The sequence below is a fragment of the Ceraceosorus guamensis genome (assembly GCF_003144195.1).
Source record: "Ceraceosorus guamensis strain MCA 4658 unplaced genomic scaffold IE81scaffold_127, whole genome shotgun sequence".
NCBI lineage: Eukaryota > Fungi > Basidiomycota > Exobasidiomycetes > Ceraceosorales > Ceraceosoraceae > Ceraceosorus > Ceraceosorus guamensis.
In genome coordinates, this window is record NW_020290122.1 from 445 (window position 1) to 26,660 (window position 26,216).

The 26,216-nt window shown below is 56.4% G+C and overlaps 7 protein-coding genes across 7 annotated transcripts; 4 read left to right on the top strand and 3 right to left on the bottom strand.

Annotated features, from left to right (window-relative positions):
- Positions 1 to 1,162: 1,162 nt before the first annotated feature.
- Positions 1,163 to 10,281, bottom strand: IE81DRAFT_369188 (hypothetical protein). Its single transcript, XM_025517216.1, has 8 exons — positions 9,894 to 10,281; positions 9,208 to 9,794; positions 8,676 to 9,098; positions 5,758 to 8,584; positions 5,510 to 5,683; positions 3,146 to 5,433; positions 2,920 to 3,071; positions 1,163 to 2,852 (listed from the first exon to the last, which is right to left on the bottom strand). The coding sequence occupies exons 1-8, from the start codon at positions 9,930 to 9,932 to the stop codon at positions 1,324 to 1,326; spliced, it is 8,019 nt and encodes a 2,672-aa protein (XP_025366470.1). The 5' UTR covers positions 9,933 to 10,281; the 3' UTR covers positions 1,163 to 1,323.
- Positions 10,282 to 12,263: 1,982 nt separating this feature from the next.
- Positions 12,264 to 14,708, top strand: IE81DRAFT_326674 (alpha/beta-hydrolase). The gene is made up of 6 exons (XM_025514885.1): positions 12,264 to 12,973; positions 13,063 to 13,204; positions 13,281 to 13,726; positions 13,842 to 13,928; positions 14,003 to 14,106; positions 14,188 to 14,708. The coding sequence occupies exons 1-6, from the start codon at positions 12,464 to 12,466 to the stop codon at positions 14,372 to 14,374; spliced, it is 1,476 nt and encodes a 491-aa protein (XP_025366471.1). The 5' UTR covers positions 12,264 to 12,463; the 3' UTR covers positions 14,375 to 14,708.
- IE81DRAFT_369190 (hypothetical protein) lies at positions 14,499 to 16,431 on the bottom strand. Its single transcript, XM_025517217.1, has 2 exons — positions 15,860 to 16,431; positions 14,499 to 15,785 (listed from the first exon to the last, which is right to left on the bottom strand). Exons 1-2 carry the CDS (start codon positions 16,246 to 16,248, stop codon positions 14,720 to 14,722), a joined length of 1,455 nt encoding a protein of 484 aa, XP_025366472.1. The 5' UTR covers positions 16,249 to 16,431; the 3' UTR covers positions 14,499 to 14,719.
- Positions 16,432 to 17,374: 943 nt separating this feature from the next.
- Positions 17,375 to 18,013, top strand: IE81DRAFT_34536 (hypothetical protein). Its single transcript, XM_025515910.1, has 2 exons — positions 17,375 to 17,413; positions 17,484 to 18,013. The coding sequence occupies exon 2, from the start codon at positions 17,570 to 17,572 to the stop codon at positions 17,882 to 17,884; it is 315 nt and encodes a 104-aa protein (XP_025366473.1). The 5' UTR covers positions 17,375 to 17,413; positions 17,484 to 17,569; the 3' UTR covers positions 17,885 to 18,013.
- A 971-nt stretch (positions 18,014 to 18,984) lies between these two features.
- IE81DRAFT_295069 (MFS general substrate transporter) lies at positions 18,985 to 20,437 on the top strand (the record flags this gene model as incomplete). The annotated part of the gene is made up of 2 exons (XM_025512082.1): positions 18,985 to 19,392; positions 19,466 to 20,437. 2 exons carry the CDS (start codon positions 18,985 to 18,987, stop codon positions 20,435 to 20,437), a joined length of 1,380 nt encoding a protein of 459 aa, XP_025366474.1.
- Positions 20,438 to 20,565: 128 nt separating this feature from the next.
- Positions 20,566 to 22,529, bottom strand: IE81DRAFT_34567 (hypothetical protein). The gene is made up of 3 exons (XM_025515942.1): positions 21,841 to 22,529; positions 21,662 to 21,754; positions 20,566 to 21,601 (listed from the first exon to the last, which is right to left on the bottom strand). The coding sequence occupies exons 1-3, from the start codon at positions 22,379 to 22,381 to the stop codon at positions 20,847 to 20,849; spliced, it is 1,389 nt and encodes a 462-aa protein (XP_025366475.1). The 5' UTR covers positions 22,382 to 22,529; the 3' UTR covers positions 20,566 to 20,846.
- Positions 22,530 to 24,571: 2,042 nt separating this feature from the next.
- Positions 24,572 to 25,748, top strand: IE81DRAFT_350282 (hypothetical protein; the record flags this gene model as incomplete). The annotated part of the gene is made up of 3 exons (XM_025516507.1): positions 24,572 to 24,901; positions 24,969 to 25,190; positions 25,281 to 25,748. The coding sequence occupies 3 exons, from the start codon at positions 24,572 to 24,574 to the stop codon at positions 25,746 to 25,748; spliced, it is 1,020 nt and encodes a 339-aa protein (XP_025366476.1).
- Between the last annotated feature and the right edge of the window lie 468 nt (positions 25,749 to 26,216).

The following is a 26,216-nucleotide window of genomic DNA, read 5'->3' on the forward strand; positions in this document are numbered from 1 at the left end:
ATTCTCAATTGCTCTATGCTTGCTTCAAACACCTCTCATTTACTGACTCTCAATTGCCCCAACCCAACTCTCATTTACTTGCACTAACACCTCCTCCCTTGCTCATCCATTGCCCACCTTCACCACCATCTCTGCTCTGCCCTGCATCTCCCTCCCCACACCCTCATTTACTTGCACTAACTGCCCACCTTCACTTTGATGCACAATTTCTCATTGCTTGACTGCTCTACTCTTTCATTTGCTGACCTCTCTCACAATCATTCCCCTTGTCAACTGATTGACTCTCTCTCCTCACAGCTCTCTCCTCACAGCTCTGTCATTTACATGCACTAACATTCTATTGCTTCCTTGTTGCTTCTGTGTCACTCTCTGATTAACATGCACTAGCATCACATGACCTGTGCAATGCTTGCCTGTTATGCTCCTTCAATCATGTGCTCTTGCATCCTGCCTGTCATGCTCTCTCATAACAAGCACTAGCATGTTTTGCTGCATGAAGCACTCTCACTTTGCCCACTGACTGCTTCCACACAAGCACGCCTTTGCTTCTGCTTGGTGTTCCCTGCACAGCACTCTCATCTTGCCCACTACTTGCCCACACATACTGATCTGCTTTTTGCGCGCTTGACACACAAGCCCACAGCTCTCTCATTTACACCCACTAACATCCTCCCATTTGCATACTGCCGTACTCACTGCCCATTGCTCACCTGTTGTACATTTTGGTGTGCGCACAGCACATTTACCTCCTCTTGGTGCAGCCCTTGCACCTCGCATCTTGCCCCGTCATCGCCCTCATCTGTTTGATTATTGTGTGCCTGTCAAGTTTCTCTCTCATTGATGCGCACTAACACTCAATACCCTTTGAATCGATTGCTTTTCACTCTCTTGAATTGACACACACAAGCCACGTGTTCCAAAACTTGCTGTGCTTCTTGATTACTGCGCTCTGCGCCCCTGACCGCTCTGTCACTGACGTGCAGTCATATACTCCCCATGTGAACACAGCTTTCTTTCTGCCAATAGCTGTCTAGCTCTTGTGGTTCAGAGCCTGTCTGTCGATCTCTGTTGTTGGAGGCGCGCTTGTTTGTGCCACAAACCTGCCGGCGCGCTTTTGCGGCGCGAGGTTCCGAGCACGAATCATCAGCAAGCCATGTAGCATCTCATGCATTGGCAAGCGGGAAAGGTATATATGCGGGTCGGATCGAAAAACTTGGGCCAGTGCGATCCCGAAAATACATGCTGCACAGCTGTCAGGACAATTAGCGAATACACGATACATCATCAAAGCAAAGCGGGGCTGCAGACATTGGGGCATGATTGCTATGCGCCCGGAGCGATGGCACCGTTCGAGAGCTGCAGCGCAAGCTTAGAAGAGGAGAGAATGTCGTAGTGACCCGTTCCTTCTACGTAGACGATGTGTGGAGAGAGGCCGAGATGCTTGCTGATGCCAAAGTCTGCATACTCCTCCTCGAACGGGTCGAATGCTGGTCCCTGGCCTCGAAGCAGACCTCTTTCTGCGACAAATAGCACGACCGGTGTACTGATCTGACCCAGCCACTTGAACAAGGGCGCAAAGTCGATCGGCTGGTCGTCCACTGCTTCCTGAAGGGCTGAGGAAGCATCCCTATTTGTAGCAAAGCGCGCCGCAGCCTTGTACACCATTTCCGAACTTTGAGCGAGTCGCTGGCAAAAGGTGTTTAGAAACGCGTCATCCTTTAGATCGATATTCACGCTGGCAGGGGCAACGGAAGGGGCTTGCGAGGTCGGCGTCGTCGCAGGTGATGTCCACTGTTGTCGACGGCGCGCTGCTAGCGCCCAGAGAGCAGAGGCAAACTTTTTGCCGCTGCCGTCCGCACCGGGGTCGAGCTCGCTGCACCTCGCCACGGTTTCGAGTGCACGAACAACATGTTCCTCTCGTTTCATGCTTGCTTGCGTTGTCGACATGACGAGATGAGGACACGCAAGCAGCGTCGGCGAATTATCTATCAGAGCGAGTTGTCCCAGAGGTGAGCCTCGTGCTTCCAAAAGTCGGGCCATGCAGAGCGCGATTGCTGAAGAGGCGGAGAAGCCAGCGATGCGCCATGGAGCTTGGTGAAAGGACAATTCATGATCGGCATCCAGCAGTGAGATGTAGCATCGTGCGACTTCGAGCAGATCCTCGTCGTAAGGAACCTCTTCGGTGACTTGTATTGCCCAAAGAGGCGCCTGAAGGTCCAAAGGCAGACGGTGAAACAGTTGAACACCTCCGCCTCCATCATGGAGGAGAACGATTGGAGATCCTTCCCCATCTCGAAGCTTCACAAGTGCGTTGAGGCTGTTCGAGCCCGCGCCTTGCAGCTCCTCGACGCGAGTTTCGGTAGTGACGTCAACTCCTCTTGCTTCATGTCCGACCCCGTCCACGTCTGGAGCTCCTGCCGCGGCAATTTTCGCAGCCTGCAAGCTTTCCAGCATCTCGACGAGGCCCTCTATCGAAAGACCTCCAAGTAGTTGTATTTGTGAGACCTGGACGCCCGTGTTTGCCTTGATGGCAGAAGAAAGCCGCGTCGCAGCCAAGGAATCAAGACCATAGGCCGCAAAGGGCAGCGAGGGATCTATTTCCTCGTCGCTACCTAGAGCGTCTGCTATCAGCGGTGCAATGTCTAATCTACTCTTGCCATCCCCATTCCCATGCAGATCCGAAGTGCCTGCGATCGCGTCACGACCCATGATTGCGCGACACCGAAGAGGTAGGCGTGATCCAGACTTGGCCAAAGCAGAGCGCGTCGCTGGCCAAGCGATGTCGGGAATGTACAAATCGACGTTGCGCTTCCTGGAGCGTTTGACAGCGTCGCCAAAGCTTTGAAAGAAGGCTACAATAGACGAGATTCGTGTCAGCATCTACCTGTGGCTAGTGAAAGCAACGGCGGACCGCCTCACCTTCGGCCGTCATGCTCAAGCTAAGCAAGTCAGCTAGTCTCGAGCTCTTTCCCACGTGACGAGCAAGGACTCCGACGTCCGAAATGCCTGGAACGGCAATCGCAAACGCTGAGCGATGCCTGCGCACAAAAGCCTCTCCAGCCACATTGGCACTGCGAGGGTGAACAAGGGTCATCAGTCGATCGCCCATGCAGACTCCACTTGCGAGATAAAGAGGCTTACTCACGCAACGTAATTGCTCTGACCCGGATTGCCGATTAGAGCAGCAACCGAAGAGAAAAAGGCAACGAAATCTACCTTTCCCAGATCACAGATCTTTTCCAAGTTCAAAAGCGGCCTCAACTTAATCTTGAACATGTTTTGAAAAGACTCTGAGGTCTGAGACTCAAAGAGTGCATCGTTCAAGACCACTGGCATGACGACGACGCCGCCAATGGTTATGCCTTCCGAGGTGATTGAAGATATTGCCGAACGCATTGCTGTCTCGTCCGTTGCGTCCGAGGCTACGACGTCGATGCGGGTGCCTTGTTCAGAGCGCATGGCACCGAGGGTGCGCCTCGCGCGGACGTTCTCGTCGTCCGTCGAGCGGAAATACTCATGGCCAGAGCGCGAGGTGAGGAGGATGTGCTTTGCCCCTTGCCTCACCATCCAAGCGGCCAGCTCAACACCGAGACCGCCAACTCCTCCAATCAGGACGTATGCTTTCGAGGCATCGAACAGGCCTTCCCCAGAGAGTTGGTGCCCAGCGTCCAAGTGGCCAAGGACACCCGAGGGAACAGGCAGAGTACCTGTCGGTAGCCACCCGTGGCGAGCCACAAAGTCAGCGAGGGTAGCGTGTACCATTGGCGAGCGGGCGAAAAGGTCGAAAGCGAGGCCAGCATCTCGCTCGTTCCAGGGGTAGATGGTTGCACCTCTCGAAAGCAGAACCTCTTCCGCAATCTGGCTAAGCTCTCTGGTCATCGACCCAGCAAGGATTATGTCGAAGGTTGCACCGTCCACTTCGCTGCTGATCTCCCACACTAGAGCCACCTCGTCAGCGTGCGCGGGAATCGCGCGCACGTGTGTTTGGTTTTCATCGCATGCCATCCGGAGAGCCCACTTCGCACCGAGAGCCTCCGGCGATCCATCGTCGAGTAGCAGAACGCGGGGTCCTTGACTTGGCAGTGTCAATCCACCCGTCCACGCATGCATCGTGCGAGCAACAGACGCTATTCCGATCACTGCGCGGCTTTTCGCAATGGAGTCGTCAAAGACGACATGGTCTTCATGGCTCGACGCCGCGCTGTAGTGAGCAGGAACGTGGCCGTCGTCGCGCAAAAGAGTAAGACGCCGGTCCATCCACACTGGTTTGACCGCGGGTGAGCGCACAGTGCTCGTCGCGATCGACGCAGTGCGAAGTCTTCCCGGTAAGGGTGTCGGATTAGCGACGAGAGCCGGAACGTGTGCTACTCCGTCCGCATCGAGCTGAACCTCGGTGCCGCTGGTTGCATCCGCAGCGAGGCGCTGCAGAGCATCCTTGCTAGCGTGTTCGGTCCACTCTGACGGCATCTGCGTCACTGAGAGGTGGATATCGGGCCGTTCGGCGCGCAGACACCTGGCGATACCGATAGCTGCACCAAAGTCGAGTACGTTGGTGGTAGTAATCCATAATGGCGACGTCCTGGAAGTTTCGAGCGATTCCAACTTGCGCCTTAACGCCAGTTCCTCGCCCATACTGTAGGCGTACGAGTCCACCTGCGCAAGAGACTGGGGAATGTCTGACTTTTGTGCGATATGCAACTGATACGGGGTGTTGCGAGACGGAGTTCCTATGCGCGCATCCAGTATAGTGGATTTCGTGTAGCCTTCGACGTCTTCGAGCAAGCTTGGCACGCCCTGACCCGCCAGCGGCAGCGGAGAAACGCCGTCCGGGGAGCGCGACGGAGCCTGGCAAGAAAGGACAGCGGAAAGCACGTCCCGAAATACGCTACCCGGAGCATTCGGCTTGATGGTGCCCCCCCGAGCTGGATCGGGAGCCAGCAGGACGAGATGCCCTCCGGGAGCCAGCAAGAGCCGGAGGTTTTTTAGCGCAGAAAGTTCCAACAAGCGGCTTTCCATTGATCCTCCGCTGAGAGCCGCAGGTTCAAAGCCAACCACAATGTCAAAGGATCCTGGCTCGAGCTGTGGCTGTTCAAAGACTGGCAGGAACGGGTTAAACGGCGAGGCGACAGCATGCTCCCAGGTGGTTGCGGAATGGGTTGTAGAAGCGCGCTGTGCAGACTCGTCTGTAATGGTCAGTGCGACGACGGACGCAGAGGATGGCTGACGTCTCGTTAGCAATTTGCACAACGGCAACGTCAGCTCTCCGTTGTTGCAGCCAATCTCTAGAATACGGATCGAGCGCCGCCCGGCAGCTTCAAACTGATCTAGCAGGTCTTCTAGGCAGCGCTGTACATCTTCTACGCTGGCCTCTTCCGCTTCTGCCGCGAGATGCCTACGTATGACGGGATGAGAAAGATATGTCTGGAAAGATCGCTGGTCACGTTGGGCAGAGGACATGTTCAGAGTCAGTATCTACAGAACAGGACCACAAAGCGCAATCTGAGCTCACCTCGCCATCTTCGTGCGAATCCACGAAGTGTTCTAGAAGCTCGAGTGCGTCTGCGTGTACATAGTACCGACTACTGAGATTCGCTTCGAGTGTCTGAGTGATTCCAAGCGTCGGAGTGAGGGTGGCCGTATGAGTCGCCTCCAACAAGACAGAGGCGCGGACACCAAGTTTAAACTAGCGAGTACGAAGGTGTGTGGTTGGTCTTTAGTGGCTGCGCGCAGATCAACTTAGAGGACAGGCCTACTCACCAGCTCATCGGGCGTTCTGCGCCCCAAAATCCTCCGACCAACGCTGCGCGCCTTGTTATCCAGCATGGCAGCTTCTTCCTCCGACAGACCCCGAGTCGATGTAGGCAAGCGAAACACAATCTCTTCCTTGCGCTCTGTATTTGTTCGCTTTGGAGCAGATGCTAGCGGCATCCATACCATTTCATGAGCATGTTCCGGACTTCCTGAAACTGCGCTATGACGCGCCAACTTGAGGCCTTCGAAGGTGATCAAAGGCGTACCATCGAGAGCCAGAATGCAAAGGTCCGCAATAAAGTGATCCAGACGCCAGCTCACCAAATGCGACCAACTCGCGACATCCGATCGCATGTCCCTCTGGCCCTCCGAATAGGCAGGATGCAGCAACACGCGTTCAACAGATGATGGAAGGTAATAAGCAGAAGGCGGACTGGCCAGCCCATTCTTGCCGACGACGAAATGCAGGAGCGGATGAAGGGCGCAATCCACCACAGCTGGACTCGTGACGTAGCCATCCTGCATCACCTCTTCGTCCTCGGCACCGCCAATCACCGCAAGAACATCATCATTGCCGACCCAAAGCTCCTGTATGCGCCTGAAGCGTGGACCGTAGCTCATGGTGTGGTTCCATCCTCGCTCATATAGCGCCTTGATATCACCGACATCAAGAGTCGAGCGAAGAGCCTGCAGGTCCACCTTCTCTACCATAGCGCCTCCACTCGACGTGTGCGGCGCGCGTGATAGGAAACCTTGTGCATGCACGACGTTGAATGGACCACCTTGCAGGGCGTCCCACTCGGATCCAGCGTCTAGTCGATGGCCTAATGCGGGGCGCTGAGTTCTAACAGCCCACCTGGCCCCATCCAAGCTGACTTCGATCGTGGCGGGTCGATCTCGTGGAATGCTGAGCATGGACGCAAAGGAGCATCGATACAACGTGTTCGCTCCGAACTCCAAAGCCATTTCGAGAAACGCGGCTGCCGGAACGATTGGCTCTCCTTGGACTACGTGTTCCGCCAACAGCGGATGGGTCGTTCTGCTCATCCGCAAGCGAGGATGGCAGAGCGGTCCCTGACTCTGGAACAGCTTGCGACGCTGCGAAGCGTGTTCAGCATAGATCGGAAAGGCTTGTCGTTCGAATGGGTAGGGCAGGGTCGGAAACACGTCTCGGCCTCTGGTGGCGGAAATACCCCACGTCAGATGCTCGGTTCGGAGGCTGCCATGCCCCTGAGTGCAAAGTCTGCCGATCGAGTCCATGAATGTCTTCACCTCGAGGGAACGGCCCTGCTTGTCGGGCCGGCGCGCACTTGCCAGTGTCGCAGATCCTGCTGCAGACTCTGCAATGTAGGGAAGCAGGACTGGATGTGCGCTGACCTCGAAGAACGTTGCGCCTGGATGCATCCGACCGATTGCGGAGATGGCTTGGTGGAATTGAACGGGCTGCCGAATGTTTTGCCACAGATACTCTACGCTAAAGCTGTCCAGCATCGGCGAAGCAGTGACGGAGGAGAAGGTCTTGATCTGCGGGCGCCGGAAACAGGCAGCTTCATTCGCAAAGAGAGCTCGAGCTTCAGCCAAGAATTCGTCTTTGCAGATTTCCATCCAGGACGAATGAGAAGGCACTTTGGTGCGCAGGACATTGGTTCGAATACTTCGCCTTGCTGCCTCTTGCGCCACAAGTTCCAGCGCGACCCGAGGCCCAGAGAGCGCTACGGCTGTGGCAGAGTTGTAGGCGGCGACGCTGAGTCCCACGCTTTCGCTTTGGCCTTTGGGGGAACCCGATACAGCTTCGACGAGCCCCAAAGCAGTCCTCTCATCGCAAGCTAGCGCTAACATACCAGCGCCGAGCGTTTCTGCGGCGGACATGTGGCGCCCTCTGAGCACTGCAACCTGCATGGCCAGATGCCGCGTCGCGGAGCCAGAGGCGTACAGCACAGCTGCTTCTCCTGCCGAGTGTCCGACCACAACGTCGGGCTGTCTGCCCAAAATGGCGACCAGAGTGTCGAAGAGTGCGCATTGAAAGAGAGTCAGGGAAGGGAAGATTAGGCGGGCTGGCCATTCGAGTGCGGCAAGCTGCTCCGCCTTGGCGCTTTGCCGCGAATCGAAAAGGCCGACATCGTGAATCAGGGAGATGCCTGTCATTGAGCGGTGCACCTCGTCGAGCTCGAAAGCAGTTTCGCGGAACTGCCTGAATCGCCTGAACAGATCGTAGCCCATGCGCCAATGTTGAGGACCCTGACCTGAAAAGACTAGAACAAGAGGAGCAGGGATTCGAGGCACCAGAACAGGCTCCGGCATGGACACTTTCCAGTCGCCTGAGCAAAGATCCGCCAGCTGTACGACTTTGCTCGCCCTCCATGTACATTGCCGCGCTTGCCGAGCTAATCTTGTCGTCAGAGAGCTCACATCTTTCCACGGCAGCATGTCTCGCGTGCTGGCAGCGCTCGCTTCGCTCAGCTGCTCCTTGAGCCCCGCGATGATCTTGTGAAAAGCCTTGGGTGAGAGAGCACCCAATATCAGCAAGACTGGCTCCTCCATAATCTCGTCCCGAGCTGCCGCGAGCGCTTCGCTCTCTTCTTGGAAGCCCTGTGCATGACCTTGCACAACCACATGGCCATTCGTGCCTCCAATACCAAAGCTAGAAAGCGAAATGAGCGGCTGTTCGCCACCTTCGAGCTGCTCGTTTGGCACAGCAAGCCGCATGTTGTGTCTCCGCCAGTCGATGCGCGGGTTCAGCCTCTTCAGATTGGCCTGAGGTGGAATGACGCGGTCTCTTAGCATGTAGATGCACTTGAGCAGCGACGCCAAGAATGCCGTGTTCTCCAAATGTCTGACGCGCAGTCGTGGCCCGGCGCGGTAAGAAGCGCAGATCAGCAGAAGACGAAGGATGTTTCTGTGGATGGAAAGCGCCCGCGACTCACCCCATGTTCCCCTTGACACTGCCAAGCACCAGCGGTCTTCCCATCCTATTTCTTCCCAACATTTCTCCCACGGCATTCGCTTCGATCGGATCGCCCACAGCTGTGCCCGTCGCGTGCAGCTCTGCGTAATCACACTCGGCCGGATCGCGACCAGCTTGCAAGTATGCTCGCTCTATCGCTGCCTTCTGATGAGCTGCAGAGGGGGCGTTGACTGTGACTGCAGCCCCATTGGTGGTCAATGCGCTTCCAAGGATTTGGGCATAGACGTGATCGCCGTCCCTGATTGCTGCAGACAAGGGCTTCAGACAGACAACTGCTGCTCCATCAGATTTGCCAAAGCCGTCTGCATCTGCATCGAATGGCTTGCACATGCCGTCCGGCGACAGCACTTGCGCTTGCGTGAGCTGTATGAACTCCTCGATCCTACGGCGCCGGGATAAGAAAGGAGGCGCACGGGCACATAAGAGTGCCGTCTCGAGCAGGGTCAGCGGTGCCTCTTCAATGCGAGATCGGATGCTAAAGAGGCACGCACCGAGAGTTGAATTGACAGCCAGCAACCAGTGCGCTCTCGCAATCGCCAGAGCGCAAACCCTGCACAGCCAGGTGCAGGGCCGTGAGTGTGCTGGAGCAGGCATTGTCGATGGGAATGGACGGGCCATGCAGGTCGAGTGCCAAGGAGATCCTATTCGCGATAGCATTCGGGTAGCCAGCAACGCTTCCGGCAGCATCGAATTCGTCGTGGTCAGAATTGGCGAGAATGTCGTAGGTGACGCCAGCGGCGTACACGCCCACCGGTCTTGCACGATGCTCGATGCCAGCATCCTGCAGCGCGACGTGACTGAGCTCGATGAGCTTGCGCGTGCTGACCGTCATCGCCCTGGCATCGGCAGGAGATACGTGAAATTGGACGGCATCGAACATCTCGGCATGCTTCATGATGCAAGCCGTCGATGTGATGACCTTGCCAGGTCCCTTGCCATGCCATTCCGAGGCGTTGAAGCGCGCATTTGGGATATCCTCGTAGGCAGTCTTGCCTTCGCGCAGGAAGCTCCAATAAGCGTTTGCATCCAGATTTCGGTCAGAGTGCCTGCCGGAGGGGAACTCGCATGCAATGCCTACCTGCAAGCGATCAGCAACGTGTCTGTCAGCATGCCCGCGCGACGACCATGCACATGCCACGCAACAGCAAGGGAACAGCAATGGCGCAGGCAAACTCACAATGGCGATCGCCTCTTGCTGTGTCGTGCAAGTGTCCATGATTGCCACGAAAGCAACGGTCAATGAGGCGCAAGGAACACGCGCCAGCGCGCGTTACGTGCTGCTCTCGAGGTGCGCCGGGGGGCTGTTGGCGTGCTAACGGTGTGCAGAGCAAGAGTGTGAGCAGCCAGCAGACGCAGAGGCAAGCATTTCCATGATCGAACAACGCTGTGTCAGTCGGCGGAAATGTGTAGCAAGCAAGGTCAAGGTCAAGGCGAAGGCGGCGGCGGCGGGTGTCGTGTCATGTGGCAAAAGTTGCGAGCGCCAAAATGAGGGTGTGTCAAGATGAGCAGAAGATCCGTCCGCACTTGGCAATCGCGAATCAGAAGCGATGACCGCGCTGACTGAGACCCGAGCGGCGGGACCTGACGACCCGCCTTTGCGGGGATCAGAGCCGAACATTCGTGATTCGTGCTTTCCCAGCAGCGGCAACAATTCTAACTCGTCACTCCTGGCATCAGCAACGCACCGCACCGCTCTTTGGAGAATCACGATTCGCCCTGGCGCTTTTTGTGTGCCTGATGACGGTCTCTAATGCATGGCTGCATGCTTGGAAACGCATCAGTCAGCGATCCCCGCCATACGACTTAATAGACTCTGTGGGGCCCGCTTGTCGTGAGCAGCAGAGACAAGGCTGAAACGCGTGTGCCGAGTCTCTGGTTCATTCATATTCTGATTCACGATTCGTCATTATTAATGTACAGCCCGAGTCAGAGCAGCAGCATGCACACACGCATGCACGGACGGCTCATTTAGCACACGCGAATGCAAGGATCGGAGGTTCAATGCAGCTGACTCATGTCGTGCTGTGCGTGGGCGGCAGGCCCCTGTGCTACCACCGGGAGCTTTGTGCGCTTCCGAGATCTCGAGTAGCATGGGTCACCGTTTGCAGTACTGTATACCACCAGGATCAGCAGTCATGCAGCTCATCGCTGGCCAGCGGCACGACTGAACACTCCGCTTACATTCCCTACAAACTGACGAGGTGCCTGTCTTCTGCAAAGCAAGTCTCGATCGATGCATTTGCCCGCGTCGGTCAGCGCCTGCTTGCAGCCGCGGGCCTCTCATGCATGCATGCACACCCAGCTTTCAAGCGCCCGCGGAGAATTCGGAACCGCTTGCGGGAAAGATCGAAATCGGAGAGGAGGAGCAATACCACGGCAGCGGTCACCATGTCTTCACGATCATTGACGAATGTGCGAGCAGCAAGCGAAGCTTGTCGAGCAACCCGGCCAGGTGACGGTGAGCCGGCGTTCAGTCCGGGAAAGAATCACGAATGCTTCGAGAGCGAACGTGCGGTGGCTGATCACACACGACGAGTGTTCGTAGCTTTTCATGCTTGGATCGTGCGTGCCTGTTCCTGCCCGAGCGCCTTCTCGCTTCGACCGCTGCGCCCAACTTTCCCGATTACGATTGAGGGCAGGAGGCTTGCATCTCGTAGAGTGCTCTCTCTGTTCCAGTCCCCTGCAACGGTCGGCGATAACAACGTGGCCTGGGCACATCTTCCACACGGAGTCAGTCTCCGCAGCAGCAGTACCAGCGCGCTTCTTGACGATCTACGACCAGTCGGAGTTTTCGCCGTCATCACCGGCTCTTCAATGATGCGCGGATCGCTCGTTCACTGCTGCACGACGGTCGCTCTGCCCTCGGTGACTGAAGCAGTCGACTGAACCTCAAAGCTGATTTCAGGCGCAATCACTCTCGCTCACGCACCACCCTTCAGCCCACTGTCCAGCTGCAGTCAACACTGTGGCATAGAGTCCTGCCTCGGCTCATATGGGCGCATACATGCTGCGCCAACTCCCATGCACTTGCGCCTGCCCTTGCACGAAGACTTCGAGCAGTCGCGCTCCCATCGCCTGCTGGTGGGTCGCAACTTCTTTAGCTCGGTTCCTGAGGAGCAGGTCAACGGTGAAGGCCTCCTTGGCGCATTTCGGACTCTGTTGGATGTCGCGGTGGCCCATGCATTCTTCCCGCCAGTTGACTCCGAACAGCTTCGAGGGCCTTTCGGCTGGTGCTAGGAAACCTGATGATGCCGTCGAATGGCGCATGGCTGACGCTGATGGGGCAAAAGGGTAGTGCTTGCCCTGGTGCTGAGCCACAATGAGCTTTGACGAGAATACTCGATTTCACTCAAATTCCTGACTCAAGCCTTCAAGAGCATCGCCTAAGTGGGCCCCACGTGACTCGCCCTCTCGCTATGGGCGTCCGATATGCCCGCTTCCTTAAAAACCCCGCACGGGCCTGCACGAAAAAAGCTAAGCGGCGGGAAGATTTAAAGATCTGAGTGCCAGCACTGCCAAGATGTCTCAGCACTCTCAGGCTATCCCGCCGCCTCCACTTGAGCACAACGGGCGGCGGGCATTTGCTCGAGACTCACGACTGTCAGGCGTGTGAAGCACGCCTGACTCGCGCGAAGCTGACTCTAGATCCATGATTGCTTGGGTTCTCATCCTTGATCACAATGTCAGCCTTGACCATTTCTCGGCGCATGCTGAAAGAAGCACCACCTTCACCCGTCATTATCGGTGATGGCATTTTTCCCCACTCAAGAGCTGGCTTTCGAGCCCCTCTTGCAGCCCATAGAGCTGGGCCCGCACGCAGCAGCGGCCTCCACGTCCACACCCACATCCTCAGCTCGACTCTCGGCGTATCCTACCCCATCCCCACCTCGCAGCCTACCGACAGGATTGATTACAAATCACTACTTTCTGGGTAGCACATCGCGACGCTCACGTCTTGGAGATGGGTCACTGCCATTGTCTCTGTCCCAGCTCCAAAGCTCATGGCCACCAGCTGAACCCGCCAGGCTTCGAGACGCTCCTCCAACCCCAGACGAGGTGGAGCGTCGACCGAGCAGGTACACCGCATTCACGGCTGCCAAAGCCAGTGACACTGTGCCCGATGCTTCTGTCTGCCCGCCTTTGATAGCTGTCTCGCGCTTTGTTCCAAATCGGACTGCTATCGGATCGTCGTCAAACCGCGCATCCACCCAGCGCATCACTTTACTTCTCACCCATGGCGCCGGCTTCCACAAAGAGGTGAGTTCTTGGCTCGACACCAAGTAGTCCTCCGCCTTCGGAGCTGCCCTCTCCCACACACTCATACTCTCGATCCTGCGATGTGAAAGCTGTTCGAACCCATGATCGAGCATGTCGTCGAGCTGCTGCGCGCAGGTGGAAATCATTCTATCGAGTTGGAGGAAGCTTGGTGCATCGATATGCCAGGTCACGGCGATTCAAGGGCAGTGAATGGCAGCGGCCCTTGGCTCAGTGAGTTGCGCTTGTTTGATGGAAGCGACGCTGCAGGTGCTGACTTCTGCACGCGGCTCCGAACGTCTCTGTCCAGTCGATGGCAAAGACTATATGCGGGACGTCCTTACCTTTGTTGCTCTGTACCTGCCGTCGCTTCGAAGTGAAGCGAACGAGCACATGCCTACGCTTTTGAAGCCGGACGTCGACGCGATCAAGCTCTTGTCCAATGCGCACAACGGACCGCGAGATGCTCCTCTTGCCCTCTCTACGCGTCCGAACCTCGTTGGTATTGGCCACTCGATCGGCGGAGAGACCATGGTGGGGTTGGCGATGCATGCGCCAAGATTATTCAGCAGCATAGCAGTCATCGAGCCCATCATTCTCGATGCGGCGACCCAGGCATTTGGGACAAGACTGCCACTGGCCAGGTTCGCGCTCAAAAAGGAATGGAGATGGGACAATGTCGAAGAGGCACAAAAGCATTTCTTGGCGCATCCCGTGTATGGACAGTACAGATTTGACGTCAGGGAGAAATTTCTTGTGGGTAGCTACACGCTCGAGCAGCTCACTGCATCGAGCCCACGAGAAGGATGCAAACACGCAGGATAAGTTTGCAGTCCAACCTAGCTCATGCTCTTCTCACGGACCCACGCAGGCGCACGGTGTTACAGCCTCTTCATTTTCGGCGACAAGAAGGGCCGAGAAGGCTGTCATGCTCAAAGCGAGCCCGTACACGGAAGCAGTGAGTCTCGTGGTGGAGAAGGTCGCCTAGCCCGCCATGCACGGCCTTACCAGTGGCCCGATTATCTACCCAAGATTGCATACCTTGACCATCAGACAGTCGTGAGCCTAGCACCTCGAGGCGCCTTCTTCCCTCCTATTCCGTCTCTTTGGATCACAGGATCCCGGCCACTGATGTAGTACGTATGCGCTATGGCTCTCCATTGCAAAACGGTTCCGACGCGCGCTGAACCTCCTTTCCCTTCTGGCCCCTCCTCAAGCTCTGCGAAAGAGGCACCACCACTGGAGACTGTGCATCGCCTTGCTCAGCGCTTCCGAGGAATGCAGGTCGAGGTGCTTCAAGGAGGCCACAATCTGCCCTACGACGACCCCGCGTCGGTGGCAAAGGCGATTTGTAGATTCATTACTGCTTTTACCGGAACCGCATCCAGCGCATCGCACCTCTAATCGCCTCTTCGGATATTCTTCTGTCAACTTACACTCGGTCGGCGAGTGCCTCGCCCAGCTGCGCAAAGCGCCGCACTTGTATGTTCACCTTGACGACTTGATCGCAAGCAAGCAGATGAGTCACACCAAGAGACGGCAGACGCATCTTTAAATGTGGCAGCAGGCACGATGATAGAATACAAGAGATCGAGCAACGCGGGTCGTGGTGATACGTCTGGAATGAGATTATGTTGGGTGTTTGAGCAGCGTGCATCGCGCTTGACAGGGAGGCAGAGAGAAGCGAAAAGCGAGCAAGCGCTGCAAAGGACCAGTGTTAAGTAGGACGAAACGCAATAATTCATCGCATCATTCTCGCGTGGTGAGAATCTCAGTCGTGATGCGCAGCCTTCCGTCATTGTCGCGCGCCGGAACTGACTGCGCGCCCGATCGCGAGGGTTGCGAAGAGTGTCCAGAAGTTTGGCGCTCTCGCTCGTCGCCACCAAAGTTGCGGATGCTGGACGTAGCCGTGCTAGGACGAATATGCCGTGTGGGGGGCGAGTCGGCCGGAACGAAAGTGGGCGTGGTCTCCATGATGAATGAGGGTGCGCCCGCTTCGTCGGTCTTCATCACCTCCACGCTAGCATCTTCCGCGCTCCTGTCCGTCCTCGGTGTCAGGGGGTGACCGTGGTGGAAAGTGGTGTGAGAAGCGTCGCGTCGGTTGAAGAAGCGCAAAGCACCCTCGACTTTGCTGTTGCTACCCCTCCTGTGACCGTCGTATGGCCTGTCGATGAACGGTGCCTCGAATCCTCCACCCTCGACGTACCCGGCAGACGCTTGACTCGCGCGAGGTGCAGCGCGTGCGCCGCCCAACGCGATCGCAATATCGTTCTCCGAGTACGGCTTGCCTGCGGGGCCCAAGCCTCTGTGGTTGATGTCGGTAGAGCGGGGCAAGACGAGCAGACCAGTCTTGCCTCTGTCCATCCAAACGTCCGTGTGCAAGACGATACGAGTAGCGACGACCGAATTGAGCACGAATTGGATAGGGATGGGCACGTTGGCCAGAATGAGGTTCTTGTAGAAAAGGATGGTGAAGAAGCAAGACAAGTTGGCAGTGATGGAGACCAAGAACAGGAAAGTGGTGGTGTCGTGCATGAATCGCTTGGCCTTAGGACTGAATGCGCTGAGGAGGCGCGAAGAGATGAGCATGGTTGACACGACGTACATGATAATGTCGAATCCAGCCGCTGCACCCCAGCCCATCACACGGAACGCGGGTGATGGAAGAGGCTGGCAAACAGGCTGGTAGTGGACCGCCATGGCCGGCTCGACTGGACCAGCCTTGAAGAAGGGAATCGCGGCAATCCAAATGACGCAGGTGACGAAGCCGAGCACGGAAAGAGGGCGCCAAATTTGATTTGATCCGTTGGACAAGCTGCACAACAAGAGAAGCGAGGCAATTGTGAGCAAGGATCCGAATCGTGCCGAAAGCAGTCGCGTCCGACTCACGCATGGACTCGGAGCACGGAGATGATGACGTGGCAGATTTGACCTGGCTGGAAGAAGACGTAGACCAGATTTAGACCAGCTTGGCAGTTCGGCACAGAGTCGCCGAAAAAGACGACGGCTGAAGCGACAAGAGCAGCAATGGTGGAATAGCGGGAGACCAGCAGGCAGATGTTGACGGGCAAGAATTGGCCCTTGAGCAACTCCTTCCATCTCGCCACCTCTTCGTGCAGGGTCACGATCCACTCCCAGAGGTACATGGCGTAGATGGCGATCAAGGCATATCGGAAAACTTCGACGTGATATTCCCTTTGCAGCGTATCGGCGGGAATGTAGTGGCCACTTGGAGAGAGGATCAAGTGGCCTCCATCGACGTATGGTTCGAAAGACATGATGAGCAAGCGATGGGTCGCGGGTATCCGTAGATCGCCAAGTGAATGGCAGAAGGACTTGTAGAGAAACCGGGCAAAGACGAACGTGGAAGCGTCGTGGGAATGAGGCAAGGGAGAGCAAGGCTTACTTTAAGGGAATGCAGGCAGGCAACTGCTGTACTTGCCCTGGATGAGAAGCCGACGCTATCGAATCGGACGATCAGGGCTAGCCTGGGAGGCAGGGCCAAATCGCCCGGCTCTCATCACTGAAGCTGCATGCGCATAAACGAACGATGATGACAGGTGCAGCAACTGTGCTGGTGCAGCATCACAAGGACGTGCGCAGTGTGATCTGGGGCCGACGATTCAGTCATTCTCCTCTTGCCCGGCGCTCCCGCCGGATAAGACTTTGCAAGACGCCGAACTCAACACCCAGACTCAGATCAAACTGTGATCATCCGAGAATCGTTGTGTCGGGCCGGAGCTGAGGTCTGGGATGAGTCGCTACTGCTCGGGTCGACTTTCAAAGTTTGATGACTCTTGGTGACTGTGCAGAATGGCAAGGCGCTTGCGCCGCGTTGCTATTGCAGCTTGCAGGCCTTCCTTCAAGTGCCACAAGTCGCAGGTCCCCTGCGCTTCACTTCGACTGCAGTCCGACATCAGTTTGGACCGACCGCCCAGCAGAGGGCAGAAAAGTTCGAGTCGCTGCAAACGGTTGCAAGCTGGCGTTTCATTGGCCGGAGACTGAGTCGGGTCGGCGCAGCGCTAAAAAGAGCAAGCCGGACAAACCTTTCCTCGGCATCCTCACAAGTAGACAGTCGCAGGCGAGACGTTCCGGCAAAGATGAGGATGAGGGAACGCAAGGAACGTCTACCCACGTCCATGTCCATCCCGCTCCGATCTGGGGGATGACTTTGCGCGCGGTATCACAGCACACAGCTAGCGCCTCGAGGGCGGGACCAAAGCCGCATGAACGAAGCGTGGCGAAAGATTTTCAGGAACGCTATTCATGTCTCTGCTAAGTGCGTAAGGGGAAGTGTCTGTCTGTATGGCCGTCAGCAGCTACACCACTGTGGATTGACTGGAGATGCAATCACAAGTCGGACTGATGAGTGGCGAACTGCCAGTTACTCGAAGACTACTTTGGATGAGGCAAGGCAGAATTGCAGAGCTTGGGCGACGAAAGGTGAGTATTGAGCATCGACTCCACTCGTGCGCGGAGAGACACGCTAAGAGCGCATATACGTACATGCAAGCGCGATTGCGCGTCAGCTGAGCATTTTGGCAGGGGGGCCAAGGGCTACAACTGTGTGCTTTCCTATTTTGTGGCAAGCCTTCGGTGATGAGTCTAATAGCTGTCGTCAATGGAGCGCCGATAAGCCATACATTTATGATTCATGACTCACGAATGTCCGTGCTTGCCCCAAAGGCCTTGCTCCCTGTAGCACTCGCGTTGCTGGTTCACCAATCTCGACGCAACGTAGCACAAGCCTTGGTCTCAGCACCGGCTTGCTCTTGCTGTGCAGGGTTTGTTTTCTTATGGTGGTCTTGGCTTGTTTGCGGACCCACACGGTGCGCGGTCACCAGCAACTGCACGAGGTCCTCGCTTCATGTCTTGCTTTCCAGCTGCGCCGTCCGGCATACGACAGCGGAGTGAGCTGCGAACTACGAAATGCTGCAGTAGCGGAGTTTTAAAGAAAAAAAGTCCCGCTATAATGCGCGCGGATGATGCTGCTGCTGCTGCTGCTGCTTTACTCGCGATTTCTCCGACCTGGTTTCATGCGCGACTTTGCCCACTGCCCTTCTGGCTGCTGGCTCCGCCGTCCATGCAGGATGCGTCTCCCTCACAATCACTGTCTGAACATGCAGCACCCGCTGCACTCCCGAATCACGAATTCATCTCTGCCTGTGTGCAGCTTGGCGTCCGGACCACGCGCGAAGCTGCATTTCGCGACTCGCTTCTCTCAGCAGACGGAGATTCGCCCGACGCATCGCACGAGGCGCGCAAGCACACACATAGATGTCTCTCGGGCGGCAGCAGGGCCGAATGCGGATTCGCCATGCGGCCGTCTTGGGTTTTGGAGCTTCTTAGCGTGCTCGAACTGTTTGGTCGTGCATCGATGGGCGTCGTTTTGCCTTTCCGCTCGGGCCGGGTGATTGCTGACTGGGCTCCTTCTCTGCCGCCCTCAGCTCGGAGGTCGGGGAGCTGCCCCCATCGAGTTCCGAGTTCGTCGAGATGAGTGGATGCACCAAAAGGGACAGAAGAGAGTCGTGAGTCATGGTACAGTCACGAGTGTGATGAGTCGCAAGCGATCGAATGCAAGCCGGCCGGCGGCAACTCGCGCCTGACCTGCGTGATTCGCCTCACATCTTGATACTGATCAGCATTGGAGCACGGCACAGCACGGCGACTTGCCAAATCAGTCCGTGGATGAATCGTGAATGTGACCCGAACCAAGCTGCTTGACATCACCACCTTCGTCCGTTAACGTACCTGCACCTTGACGCTCTCACGAATGCCCATCGCATAAGCGCAGGCGCGCCCCTTGTGTAGCTTGAGGACACCAAACAGCGTTGTCACATCCGGCCACACACCTCGACCTCTCCTTCGTGGACACGTCGAACTTTCGCTCGCCTCGACATCACCATTTGCGCCTTGACACCAAACAATCAACGCCTACACTGCGATATTGAGGCACAATGAGCTACCAGAGGCCGGCTTATGAGGTCCGGCAGGGCGATCACAGCTCTTACCAGATGGAAGAGCGGCATCCAGCATACTCTGAGGCTCACTCTCGTCCCAGCGATGCAACAGCGCTCAAGGGAGATTACAGCGACCCCGTCAGTCCTGATCGAGCCGTCACCACTCCTTCTCCTCCGCCGACTGCCGCTCCTCTCAACCCTGCACCATCATCTGCACCCGCTGGTCCAACCTTTCCGGATGGAGGCTTGGACGCTTGGCTGACCGTCTTGGGGGGCTTCCTCACCTTCTTTGCTGGTCTCGGTTTCATCTCCTCCTACGCTGTATTCCAAGCATACTACGCGCAGAATCAGCTGCAAGGACGAAGTGAGGCTGCCATTGCTTGGATCGGTTCCATTCAGCTGTGGGGCAACTTTGGTTTCGGCTTGCCCGCCGGTATCCTCCTTGACCGCTACGGCCCAAAGGTGAGTGCGCGCGGCAACAGCCAGCAGGTGCGCCATGACATGCCGCTGACGTTCGTCTGCTCGCTTCTTCCAGGTCCCCATGCTCCTCGGCACTGCGCTCATCGTGCTCGGCACCATGACGACTTCGGCTTGCCAGGATCAGCAGTACTATCAGTTCTTCCTCTCGCAGGGCTTGTGCTCCGCCTTTGGCTATGGCTTGGTGTTCAATCCCGCACTCAGTGTGCCCAATCAGTGGTTCCTGAAAAAGAGAGGTCTCGTTGGCGGCCTGGTGGTGGGCGGAACTTCATTCGGTGGTGCGCTCTGGCCAGTGATGCTGAACCGCATGCTCAACTTTGATGGCGTCAGCTTCGGCTGGACGCTGCGAGCCTGCGCTTTCATCCAGCTCGCCCTGCTTCTTACCGCCACCATGCTCATCAAGACTCGCTTCCCGCGCAAGATGATCAAGGGACCGCCTCCACTCAAGGAAATGTTTACCAGTCTGCGCTTCAACACCTTCACCTTTGCTGAGCTGGTCGGCTTCTTTGGTCTCTATTCGCCCTATATCTTCATCTCCGCCTACGGTGTTCATCGAGGAGCCTCGCTTTCCACCTCATTCTACCTCTCCTCGGTTCTCAACGCTACCTCGTTCTTTGGTCGTCTGCTCGTCGGTCTCGGCTCTGACAAGCTCGGCACTTTCAACACCATCACCATCAGCACGGCCATCACTGCTCTCATCGCGTGGACCTGGCCCGCAGCAACCACCAACGCTGGCAACTTTGTCTGGGGCGCATTCTACGGGTTTTGGGCTGGCGCAGTCGTCAGTCTCTTGGCGCCGTGCGTTGCGCGCATCGCTTCCAGCCCGCGTGTCATTGGCCAGTACGTCGGCGTCAATACTACCATCGCCGCGCTCGGCGTGCTTGCTGCAGAACCGGTCGCTGGGCGCCTCATCAGTAACAACAGGGGCGATTTTGATGCCGCGCAATTCTTCATCGCTGCCATGATCACCGCTTGCGCCATCCTCTTTGCCTGCGCCCGTCTCACCATGTCGCGCGACCTGAAGGTGTAATCGAGAAAGGTTGCCGACAAAACATTGCTCGTTCTATCCACCATCTCGCTTCGGCTTCAAAAATGCTGCATTGTCTACCACACATTCACTTAATGCCATGATCTGCTATACCCAAACACCTCGCAGCGTGCGAACACATGTTTGGCGGCAATCCGTCCCCAACGGTCCGTCAAGGTAAGACAAGCTGGCCGCCCATGTGCTGTAGACTTAGCGCGATGCGAGCATTCGTTGCTCGCTGGATGCTTCTGTTCGACTCGTGCGGGAGCCAGACGCTGCATGAAGGTTCTCAATAGTTGCAAGGCTCAGGTAGGCCATCGTCGCGCTACAAGGCCAGGGACATTTTCCATAAAGAGAAGGGTCCGTACCGCTGCCAACACTAAAGGTGGCGCTGCTTTCTAGCCGGCGCCATTCACGAGAACAGGGTGATCCCAGGTGATCGATCGTGATGCTTTCGCCAGTATAGCAAACCTCGGACAGCATTGCTGGCCAGCTCGAGATCTTCAGCAAGCCATTTCTCGAACGGCGGCATCCGACTCGTGTACTCCGAACGCGGGTTGTCCTGCTGAAATGCCGTCTTCTGACGCTCCTCCTCTTCCTTCTTTGCTTGCTCCCGCTCCGCATCACTGGCATCGCCAGGTATCCAGAGCTCGAAGACGTGTACGTCGGGCTCATTCGTCTCGACACAGATTTGTTGAACTCGGGCGGCCGCAGCTCCTAGAGCAGAAGAGGTAGGAGAGTCTGCATCTTGCGAAGTGATCGCAGACGGCACTGTTCCAGTCGTGGCGAGGACTTCGTCGTAGATCTCGAGGCACGGCCATAGCTGCATGCGCAGAGTTTGCAGTTTGTTGCAGCAAGCTTTCGTAGTGGTGTATCCCGCGGTATGAGTGTACTTCTCGCTCTTAGCGCGCAGGTCTAGAGCGAGCCAGATAGGAAGCAGGAGGCGCAGAGCAAAGAGGTGATCGTAGTCGAGTTCCAGTCGCGACAGCCTTCCAACTGTGATTGCAGTCAATAGACTTCTGACTCTTCCTTGCAAGTGTGCTTCCCAGGCTTCTTCTCGGTGATCGTTGATGTCCCATCCTTTATCAAGAAGATTGACGTCGGCCGGGAACACTGGATTTGGCGGCAGGTTTCCTGACATGGAAGCACCTAAAGCTTGGACCTCGTCTTGTGCCTGATTAATTCCTTCCGGTCTTTCATCAGACCTGCGGAGCCAAGACTGCTCACGAAGAACGACAGCATTGGGATTGTAGCTGCTGAAAGACAAGTCCACCAGATTTGGCGCCGACGCGACGTGCCACGTATCCGAGACGAATGGCTCTGAGAATGAGGCACAAAGGGTGTGAAGGGCGCGTTCAGTATGCATCTTCAGTATTTTGACACGCATGATGGACGTGCCGACTCACCAAACGCCATCGCGTCCCAATCCGTCTTGAAGACGCGCAGGCTCGATGATCTGCCTAAGCACAGTGCGGATGCCTCGGGAAGCTGCCACGTCATTGCGTTCCAATCCATCTTCTCGACGTTGGGAAGGGCGCGAAGCACAAGCAAGAGATCTTCCTCGAGTGCTGCTCGACCATAGCCCGCAGGCATGCGCTCCACTCTCGTCCACGCCCACGCGCAGTCCTCGTCTGGATCATTCTCGAGATCAAAGTCGGGTCCGCTTCCCCATCGATAGTCTGTTCGATGGTCCATGTACTCCCAATCGAATCCTTCGTCCGATCCTATTCCTTGCCGCTCCTCGGCTGCTATCGAGGCGGGGCACTCTACCCACATATCGGTCTCGTCACGTTCCGGCTCTTCGATGCCTTGCGCTGCGCGCGCCTCTGTGCGAATCTGGCGCAATGTGAGGTCATCGGCAAAAGATGAGCTCGCCTGCAGTGCTGATGAAGACAGTCTCGCCCTCTCACTTTCTCGCGGTCCTTGAAACTGTAGTCCACTCCCCATCCCATTCGCCTTGGGTGAGACTCTTCTATATCGCCGGTTTTGAAATTCCAGTCCATACACACTTCCCGCACGTGCGTAGCAAGGTCATTCCGCTTTTGGTCATGCAGCAATTTACGCACATGGTGAAGCGACGAGACGTCGCCGCATCCGAGGATGTTCCAGACGTACTTTAGAGCAACAGGCCGCGCGCGCTGACAGACCTGAGAGAGCGAAAGGACGGTGTTCTGTGGCAGCAGACTTTTCTCATAGTATTGCCAGCAGCGCTTGCCCCACTGTGCTTCTGTTAGTACTTGTGTTATGATCGAGCTGCCGGGTGAGACGAGATGCACCGCTCAGTAGCCGCGGCCATAGGTGAGGACCCGGTATTCGCGTAAGACTCACTCGATGAGCTCCTCTGGCAAGCGGTCGAACATTGATGCTCTCAGTACCCAAAAACCTCTCCGTGTGGCTGACCTGAAAGTAATGTCTCGGTGCTGGCGTTTGAGCGAAGTTGACAAGAAAGCCTGGAGTCTTGGGCGATCTGTCAAAGCTGCGAGCTATAAGGCTACGCGAGAGTGGAAGCACGGCTGGAGTTCACCGCAGGATCCGCAGGTATGCTGTAAATGAGTACAGGTCGGCGTGCAAGCTCTTCATTCAAGCTCTTTGTGGACGAGCTGGCACGGCACCGAAAGTCCAAAGGTGATCAGGGATCCAGAGCTTCTTCGTGGTGGTTGAGATGCTGGCCTTGTGCGTGTCAGAGTGTGGATGCAGCTGCTGTGAAGGTACGTGCGCGAGATGTGAGATGAGACCGTCAAAAGGCGCGTAAATAGCAGTCAGTCAGTCGCAGATCGTTGCAAACACTTCAAAAGCTAATCAATCGGTCGCGCCATATGTGTGTTCCGCGATTCGGCGGCGAATCGGGTTTTCGGCGGATCTGCACGCTTGCGCCCCGCATTGGACTTGGCGCTGCAGGTGCGCCTCTATGCATGCAGGAATGATCACGCTGCCCGTATATAGGCTGCTCGCTGTTGCTGCTGCCCTGCGGCGCAATCCGCCCGCGTGAGCAGAGATGTATATAGTAGTGGGAGTGTGAGGCTAATTGGGATTGATGTTTCACGATATTGTGTCTGGAGTCAAATGGGGATCCACCCGTCACCATGCAATTTTGCGCCTTTTCCTGTCCACCGATGGCCCGATGCAAAGACCGCGTGGGAAGCCGCATGGAAAACGACGCTATTACCGCACAGGGACCCTGAATTACTGTTGAAGTTTTTAATTTGATGATCCTTATCGCTGTGTTGATTCTTGATTGCTATCGCTCTTCTTTTTGAGTCATATTTGCTGTGCAACAGAAGGATCCACGATGGCAACTAACATACACCCTTTCCTAAGCGCGACGTGGCGTTGACCCTTATCATGTGGTCTCCAGCAGAGTCACGAGTGCACCTGCCCACAGTCGTCAACTTCCGAGCTGCTGCTGGTCGCTGGAGCAGCAGGGCTGGGTCGGGCTGGCGCGCTAGAGGAGCTCGTGGCATCGGCGCCGATCTTGCATGAATCGACTTGAAACGCTAATTTGGACTTCTGCGAGCTCGGTGTCAAGAGTCCCTTCATGCTTTGATGCTCATACGCCGTTGCTCGCGGGCTCGACTTGCTCAAGTCAACGCCGTGCACCGCGCCGTGGTCGAGACACGGCGTACAAGCGGTAGGGCGGGCATCGCGCGGCTTTGTCGGCGGTGCATGGCTGGCAAGGCTCTGTGGCACGACGTTCAAGGATGCGTTGCGTCGAGCTCGTTGGAAGTGAATCGCTGCGCTGCGCTGCTATCGAGACGATGCGGCTGATGCTGCGCGCGGTCCTTGATCGATTGGATGCCAAGGATGTGGCAGCCATGATACCTGTCATGCGGTCACGCCGCTTCGTCGTCGGAAGACCTGGCGCTTGGTCGGACTGCTTTGCACATACGAACATCTTTGACGACCTTGCGACCATAAAAAGGCACCATTCATTCGCTTACGATGAATGTCGCCTCAACACTGCCCTCTCCTCTTCTGTGCTGCGATCGCCGGTCGGTTGCGCTGCTATTCTACGCCAGACGTAGGCTCTCCCCCCCCCCCCCAAAACGTCTCGGACCCCCTCCCCCCCTTTTCTCATCTTCCCCTGTCTAGCGCTGGCTGCTGGACCAACCCGCGTTCCTTCGCTACTGCCCAACCACAATGACTTCACTGATGGTCATGGCGCGCATCGCTCGCCGCTTCATGCCCGCTTCTTTGGCTTTTCATCTTCTCATCGCAGTCGCAGTCACCCTGCTCAGCGCCGCCCAAGTGTCAAGCGCTCCTATCCCTAGGATCGATCCTGAGAACGACTGGTCCAGCCCGCTTGTCCGTCGCGGTGGTCAGTCCATCATTTGTAAACAGGACGTCCGCAGCCACCGTACCTTCACCGCGGCCAAAGCAGTGGCGAGAACATGGCGATTTCAGAATGATGTTCTCCAGCTAAGTGGTACAGGCGCCGTGTCTGGAGGACCGGATGCGACAGAGTGTGACGTGAGTTTGGCTGTGCATACCATGGAGAACATTTCTGACCCAGATCTTCTCATCGCTCATCTGATAGCACAATGTGGAACTTCAAGAAGTCATTGAATTTCTGAAGCCACACATGGCTCAGTTTTGCGCTCGGCCAGCCTTTGCAGATCGTTCAAGTGATGCGTTCAATAATTTTTTCGGTGCTCTCAACGGAGCGGACAACATGTTCCACTTGCCTCGCTACGTCAATAAAGGCAAAGCCTCTTTGATCGCCGGCGACAACCTCAGATCGCCAAGTTACACCAAGACCGTGAGTCTGACTTCTACCTTCAGCATCGCGGCCGCCGCCTAGAAAGGCGTCCTTTTCGGAAAAAGCTCACTGACCCATTTTTCTTTGCAGGTCCTCTTGGGGATTGAACGATATCTACAAACGGGCGGCGGGACGGTACCGAGCGCGATCGACCAAATTTTCGACGCGATAAACACCATCCTCCCTAATGTATACAAGAAAGAAGAGCTGGTGAAACAAGTCAACGAGGATCGCGCGAATGCTCAAGCCAAAGCTCGGGAGATGGCCAATGCCATGGCACCGACGTCAACATCGCCAGCACCAAAGGATAGCACGTCACCGTCGCCCGGCCCTTCTACGACGACTACCGACTCGACGAACCCGAAACCCCCTGCTCCACCTGGCCCTGCTCCACCTGCCCCGGAGAAACCTGGCCCTGCTTCCCCTGCCCCGGAGAAACCTGCCCCTGCTCCACCTAACCCTCCTGCTCCACAGTCAGGTGTTGTTGGACCCACTAAGCGGCCCCCTCCTGCTCCAGAGCCAGGTGTTCAGCGACCCATCAAGCGACCAAAGATCTAAAGGCAGGTGACAAGCCAGCTTTCCTGGGAGCGCGACGAGGCTCTCAGACGGGACTCTTTGGGAGGTGGTGCTGTATGATGCTCGATGATGATAGTAATGAATCAAGGTCTAGTGTGTGTGTGTGTGTGTGTGTGTGTGTACATGCATATGTATGCACGCATCCGCGCGTGCGCGTCACACGTTGATCTCAGCAGGTGAACAATCGTGATGGTCCCGCCAGTACACCAGGCCTCGCGCAACGTTGGCAGCAAGCTCTTCGTCCTCAGCAAGCCATTTTCTGAAGGGTGGAATTCGCTCTCTGTATTCGGATTGCGGGTTGTCGTCTGCTATGGCAAGCTTTTGCCGATTCTCTTCCGTCTCGATGACCTGACGCCGGTCAGCCTCGCTCGCATCAGATCGGACTCTGTAGTCATAATCAGGAATAAGGAACTGAACATCCGGCACGTTCGTCTTGGCACATTCCCGCTT

Coding starts and splice junctions, on each gene's coding strand:
- IE81DRAFT_369188 (XM_025517216.1), bottom strand. CDS start 9,932: ATGGACACTTGCACGACACAGCAAGAGGCGATCGCCATT. Junction 8,585..8,675: donor AGTGTCAAGGGGAACATGGG/GTGAGTCGCGGG, acceptor ACTGCGCGTCAG/ACATTTGGAGAACACGGCAT. Junction 5,684..5,757: donor GCAGAACGCCCGATGAGCTG/GTGAGTAGGCCT, acceptor CGTACTCGCTAG/TTTAAACTTGGTGTCCGCGC.
- IE81DRAFT_326674 (XM_025514885.1), top strand. CDS start 12,464: ATGGCATTTTTCCCCACTCAAGAGCTGGCTTTCGAGCCCCTCTTGCAG. Junction 13,929..14,002: donor CGAGCCCGTACACGGAAGCA/GTGAGTCTCGTG, acceptor TATCTACCCAAG/ATTGCATACCTTGACCATCA. Junction 14,107..14,187: donor GGATCCCGGCCACTGATGTA/GTACGTATGCGC, acceptor CCCCTCCTCAAG/CTCTGCGAAAGAGGCACCAC.
- IE81DRAFT_369190 (XM_025517217.1), bottom strand. CDS start 16,248: ATGTCTTTCGAACCATACGTCGATGGAGGCCACTTGATCCTCTCTCCA. Junction 15,786..15,859: donor TCCGTGCTCCGAGTCCATGC/GTGAGTCGGACG, acceptor CTTGTTGTGCAG/CTTGTCCAACGGATCAAATC.
- IE81DRAFT_34536 (XM_025515910.1), top strand. CDS start 17,570: ATGAGTCTAATAGCTGTCGTCAATGGAGCGCCGATAAGCCATACATTT.
- IE81DRAFT_34567 (XM_025515942.1), bottom strand. CDS start 22,381: ATGGGGAGTGGACTACAGTTTCAAGGACCGCGAGAAAGTGAGAGGGCG. Junction 21,755..21,840: donor TTGGGACGCGATGGCGTTTG/GTGAGTCGGCAC, acceptor CCTCATTCTCAG/AGCCATTCGTCTCGGATACG. Junction 21,602..21,661: donor TCCCAATGCTGTCGTTCTTC/GTGAGCAGTCTT, acceptor ATCAGGCACAAG/ACGAGGTCCAAGCTTTAGGT.